The sequence below is a fragment of the Orycteropus afer genome, unplaced genomic scaffold, assembly GCF_000298275.1.
Source record: "Orycteropus afer afer isolate SDZICR_OR568_19922 unplaced genomic scaffold, OryAfe1.0 scaffold00580, whole genome shotgun sequence".
In the NCBI taxonomy this organism is placed as follows: domain Eukaryota; kingdom Metazoa; phylum Chordata; class Mammalia; order Tubulidentata; family Orycteropodidae; genus Orycteropus; species Orycteropus afer.
The window spans coordinates 179,053-185,612 of record NW_006922167.1 but is presented as its reverse complement, the minus strand read 5'-3'; the positions used below and the strand labels follow the sequence as shown (position 1 = coordinate 185,612).

The window sequence follows — 6,560 nt, the reverse complement described above, 5'->3', positions numbered from 1 at the left end:
TTATAAACCCTGGTGGGTGATGAATGCTAACACTAAATATAAATTCTTCCAAATCCTAATTTTCCAATGAATAATATCTAATTAGACTGTAAGTGTGTGATGATAGAAACAGCACTTTAAGCTTTTTAATATACCCCACAGTTAACAATATTCCATAAATATTTTCAGACTAAATATGAGATTAACAGACACTTTTAATTATCTTGGGTGTTACCAAGCACCAATCATTCTATTTTAAATATAAATCCATAATTTCAGGGTAAGGAAGTACATTGATTCCCCATATCTAACTATTCCTGCTATGTCTCTGATCCATCATTCCTTCACATACATATTCCTTTTTCCTATAATCTCATAATTTACTTAATCACTCAATTTATAAGACATTTTCTTCATATAATTACATAATTTTCTGTTATATTAATGCATGTAGTATTTATTACAGTAGCATATTTTGGGAAAACAAACATAAATACAGAAAAGCTTATATAGCAAAAAAAGAAAAAATTAATATTATCCAAAAGTAACCACATGTTCCCATATCCTTGGAGCTTTAAGGTGCCTTAATCGTGATGAAATTGTTCTAAGTAAAACTCTCAGTGGATCTGGCTTAAAACTGGATAAAGTGGTTTTGAAGTTTATCTGCTCACAGAAATTCAGAAAGTGGTGATTCTTCTACTCCTAAGTTTCTCTTGCTCCACATGCGCCTTGATTTGTGAGAATAACATGACTTAGAAGACTGTGCAGATCCAGGACTCTGAGAGTGGGGAGAGACCTTCCGCCTGAGGTTCCGTGAAATAGCTCTCTGAAGATTCTTCATGGAAGACCCTGCCGCCATGTTGACCACCCAAGGATGATCCAAGGCTTGGCCAGCTGACATGCGATGACTAGCGTCCAAAATAAGTAGCTTGTCTATAAAGTCCTTCGCCAAGTGTGAAACACTTGGCCAAGGCTGAGAAGAAATACATTGAAAATTTCAAAAGATACATATACAGAGAGAGAGAGAGAAAGAGAGAGAATCATATTCTTAATTATATAGATCAATACATAACAATTCCAAAACAACTTTTTCAAATAAACAATTTGAATTTTATGCTATTAAATATATGTAGTTAACAACTTGAAGAATGTAATCAATGTTACACTGAATTGTACATGTAAAAATGGTTGAATTGATATTTGTTTGCTGTGTATATTCTCAATAACAACAAAATTAAATAAAGTATACATATATTTAATACATTTAACTAACAACTGCAACTACATGCATATATGCATATATATATATATATATATGTTTGCACCATCAAGGGACTCCTGAGTTAGACTATCCTGCCTTTTAAACTAAAGAGATGTTTATTCTGCCACTGAAGTATATTTGAACAGGTAAGTGACAGGATTTGATTTGCATTTTTAGTGACCCTAAAATTCTACTTTTACACATTAAAAATATCTCTTCAACAACAACAACAAAAAAAGAAAATTCTCTTTGAATTTCTCTGTCCAACAAGTGAGTTCCTTTCCAGAAGTCTGTCAAGCACACGGTGTCATTACCAACATGAATTCCTACATCACATTTACATGAGCTGCTGGACAAGACAAAGCAGCTGTCATTGGTCAACTATACAAATCTCTGGTTGTGTTCACCACATTCTGAACATTTCATAGAGTCTCTGTGACTCCAAGAGGGAGCTAGAGTAGAAAGTAGAATGGATTGTGAATTCATCAGCTTTCCTCTCCCAGTAAAAGCTTCTCTGGATGCAGACACCTGCATCTCCTGGGGAGAGAATAAGAAGGAAGAAGACTTCAGGGAGAGATTCTCCTGCAGTGCACGTCCTCTAAACACAAAGGGTTCTCCTTCAATCAGCTGACAAGAGGGATTCACATGTAGCAGAGATATGATACAATGCAATGTGCCAACTAGCTCCTTGATGGTTCAGGGATTTATTCTGGCCATATTTACAGTGTTTGTACATACTTTTAAGTACAATAGCAGCAATTCATAGATGGCTTTGTATGGATGGGACAAGAAGGCTGTTGTTTTATATTTAAACTTGTTTTCTGCATTACCTACAAACACATAGCATGTACTGGGAAAAAAACTATAGTTTTACAAATTCTGTAATTACAGTTTCAAAACATTGAGAAAATTGCCCATTTGCTGTATCTTGAACACAATTTTAGTTGATTCTTTAAAAAAAAAAAAAAAGTATCTCCCAGGAAATTAAACCAAACCAAATTCACTGCTACCGAGTTGATTCCCACCCATAGCAATCCCCATTGCGTTTCCAAGGCTGTAAATCTTTCCGGAAACAGACTGAGTCATCTTTTTTCTGCAAAGCAGCTGGTGGGCTCGAACCAATGATTTCTGGTTAGCAGCCAAATGCCTTAACCACTAAACAACCAAAGCTTAGGAAAAGATAAAGGACTCCTTATAATCTATTGCTTTTGCCTTGGTGTAAGGAAAAATCAGACTCCTTATGTAGACATTACATTCTTCAATTTTTTAGTACTCTGCTTTTACCTAAGATTTGTATCAAAAGAAACTAGTAAAGGAGCTGCTTTTCTTTTTTTATTCTCTTTCAGTTTATTCAGGTAAAATGAAATATAGAAAATATTTACCCCGCCCTTTAAACTGTGCTGTCAAACAATACCTGGAGGTCACCTTTCGACTAAATAAAAAATTGGTACATAAACATCATCCTTGAGTGTGAGTGCTGTGTTCCTTTAAAAACTCATCTGTATGAGACCAAATGGTCAACACTTACCCTAAAGCAAAGATGAGAAGGTAAGGGGGGAGGGCGAGAGAAGCAGGATTAATAGAAATGGAACAGAAATAATGAGAATGTTGACACATTGTGAAAAATGTAATCAAGGTCACTGAACAACATGTATAGAAATTGTTAAAAGGGAACCTAATTTGCTGTGTAAACTTTCACCAAACACAATATAATATTTAAAAAAAGACAGGGAAAAAAAGGATCTTAATAAAAGTCAGGAAAAAAATGAACATATTTGCTAATATTCAAACATGGGAAAAGTAAGATGTAACTCCTACAAGTCTAGACACAGCACGTCCATGGCTAACACAATGACATTCTCTGATTCTGGCTAGACATCTACTTGGCCCTGGATCCAGACACATTTATCTAGGCTTGAGACAATTTAAATGAAGGTTAAATTAGATGTCTCCAATGGGACATTATGAGACAAGCAACTGATCTTTTTGGAAAGAATATTAAATATGTGCAGCGAGGTATATGGAGAGCTCATTAAGGTGACTACAAATGAATATACCTTTAAAAACCAGTTGCAGAAAATAAGGTAACTAGTGTCATGGAAAAAAAAAATCTTAAGCCAAAGCTCATTATTCAAACACGGGTTATAAATTACAGAAAAGAGCCTGGGTAGTGCAGTGGTTCAAATTCCTGAGCCATCAACAACACTGGAGAGTATCTTGGTGTCAATTTCACCTTGCTTATTAGAAGATGCTATCTTCACATTCATCACCAGAGAGGGGGCAGTGGCTCCCACAGTATCTATAACTGTTAATTACAGTACAGGAAGACAATGTCAGAACATCTATTTTATTTTAATGTCTCTATCTTAAAAATGAGTTTTTGTTTACATTTTATAATATATATTATAGGTTATATGATATGGGCTAATACATATTATAGGAGCTCTGGTAGCATAGTGCCTAAGGCACTGGACTGCTAACCAGAAGGCTGGCGGTTCAAAGCCACCAGCCACTCCTCGGAAGGAAGGTTGGGCAATCTATTTCCGTAGTGATACTGCCTCAGCAACCCAAGGAGGGGTTGCTATGAGTCGGGTCTGACTAGATGGCACATAACAACAACAATATATATTATGGGCTATATTATATGAGCTATATAGCTGAATATATTTTATAAATGCATAAATACTGAATGTGCCTATACAAATTTTTGACTAATAGTGATGATGTGACCCCCCTCCCTCCAAAAAAAAAAATTTGGAGGGCATGCTTTGAGTCAAATTTCCTCTCTGGACTCACTGTCAAATTTGATGACATCATTCAGTCCTGTCAGCAACTTTCACGCCCACTTTGTCTCAAACGAAGTTTTCCTTATAATTTCTTCTCCCAGGCTCAGTCAGTCATCTCATTGCCTTGTTGTTGTTGTTGTTTGCCATCGAGTCGGCCCCGACTCCTAGCGACCCCTCCTTGGGTTTCCAAGGCAGTTATCACTACGGAAGTAGGATTGCCCAACCTTCCTTCCGAGGAGTGTCTGGTGGGTTTGAACCGCCAGCCTCCTGGTTAGCAGTCAAGTGCCTTGGCACTATGCTACCATAGCTGCATAAAATTACACTTTGTTTGACTTTTCTCACAGTCTCAGTGAGACACTATTCACAGCAATCTGTTACTCTGGAAAAACCGCGAGGCTGAGGTCAATGACTCTGGACTCCCTGGGTGGTAGAAATGGTTAACATGCTTGGCTACTAATCAAAATGTTATGGACTCGAGGTCACTCAGAGACACCTTGGAAGAAAGGCCTGGCAATCTGCTTCCAAAAAAAAATCAGCCACTGAAAACCCTACAGAGCACAGTTCTACTCTCATGCACTTGGTAAGTCGACTCAGTAGTTATCTGGTTGGTTTTGGGATCTAGCCTCAAGAGCCTGTCTGGCCAAACACCACCTCAGTTTCCTTGTCAGCAAAATGGGAATTATCACATCTCCTTCATCAGATTGTTAAAATAAAATTAAATCAAGTATGTGGAAATGGTTTCAAGATTAAGTAGACTGCTGTTGTTTTTGCTGTTATTAATTCCTTTCACTTAATTCCTTCCTCAGCTCTTTGGGGACATTTCCACCCACTATATTTAGGGAATTCAAAGAGGAAAATTATCCAGAACTTCTTATATCAATATATAGCACACGATAAATATGTACCCCCCATAAAAACATTTGTATTAAGAAGTAATAAATCATGTAAATAGTAAGGTAATGCTTACTTTTATCCCAAGATCATTCAATTAATTTAGTTACAAGTAAATAAAGTATCTGTAAATAATTTGGGCCTTTTTCTCTTTCTCTTTCTTTAGTCTTTTTTTCCTTTCTGCATATGGTTCTTCACCGATTTGTGTGTGTGTGTGCACACACGTTCTTCAGTAACACTGGATAAAACTATACAAAACAACAATAGCAACAACAACAATACAGCTGGGAAACTAAAATTTAGTACTAGCAATTACACTGCTTACTAGCTTTAGAGGAGTAAAAGAAATTTGGAGGGGCAGTACCTTATATTTCATAGTTGTCTCAATTCCCCCTCTCACTTTTAAACAGAGAACTAAGAAATGATTGTACTTTGTTGCTTTCCAATTTCTTTTTTTTTTATTATTTTTTTTATTGTGATTTGGGTGAAAGTTTACCAAGCAAATTCATTTTCCATACAGTACTACATACACATTTTGTTTCATGACATTGACTGCAATTCCCTGCAATGTAACAGCTCTCTTCCCACTTCCTGCTTGTAGTTACCTTTCCCTTGTGTCCTTCTTTCATATGCATTCCTGCCCAATGAACTATCTTCTTGTGCAAATACAACCCTTCTGTTCTCCCATGATTGATCATTCTAAGGAGTGTACTTACCTGGTGTAAATGTTTACCCCATATGCCTGTCTATTGTTTGGCTGGAAGCCACAGGAGTGAGTTCAATTCCAGGCCTGAAGGGTAACCTTAGTCTTGGGGGTCTCAACAGGCTCTATCAGACAAGTAAACCTGGTCTTTTTTTTATGATTTTGAGTTCTGTTTCACATTGTTTTCCCACTCGTTCCAGGTTCTCTTGCACTGATCCCCCTCTGAGTGGACAACAGTGGTAGCTGGGCATCATCGAGTTTTTCTGATCTCATGGTCATGTAGGCTGAAGTCCACTAGTTCTTTAGACTAATTGTTTCCATGGATCTTTATTTTTCTTCATTCTTTTTTATTATTATTATTTCTATTTTTATTTATTTTTTTTATTGTTATTTGGGTGAAGATTTACAGAGCAAATTCACTTTCCATACAGGAGTTCACATATACTTTGTCTTATGTCACTGACCACAGTTTACCACAATGCAACAGCTCCCCTCCCACTTCCTCCCCATAGTTACCTCTTCCCAGTGTCCATCCCTCCACACATTCCTGCCCCTAAGCTCTCTCCTTGTGCATAAGCAGCCCTTCTTTCTCCCATGATTGTTCTCTCCAAAGAGTGTATCTACTTGAGGTAAATGTTCAACTCATATGCCTGGGTTTTGCCTGGCTGGAAACCACCAGGTAAATACACTCCTTAGAATGATCAATCATGGGAGAACGGAAGGGCAGTATTTGCACAGGGAGATAGTTCAGTGGGCAGGAATGCACAGCCAGGGGCCATAGTCTCAGTGGTTCCGCCAGGCTCTATCGGACCAGCAAACCTGGTCCCCACTTTTTTTTTCCCTCCAAATGATTTTGAATTTTGTTCCACATTGTTCTCCCTCTCTATCCAGGATCTCCTACATAGATCCCCTTCCAAGTGGATGACAGTGGTAGCTGGGC

General features: G+C 37.4%; 1 protein-coding gene across 1 annotated transcript in view; it reads right to left on the bottom strand.

Annotated features, from left to right (window-relative positions):
* Positions 1-646: 646 nt before the first annotated feature.
* Positions 647-6,560, bottom strand: part of PSKH2 (protein serine kinase H2) — a 38,901-nt gene continuing 32,987 nt past the window's right edge. The window contains exon 3 of the mRNA XM_007956192.1: positions 647-952. Coding sequence (XP_007954383.1) covers positions 647-952 — 306 coding nt within the window. The remainder of the gene's footprint in view (positions 953-6,560) is intronic.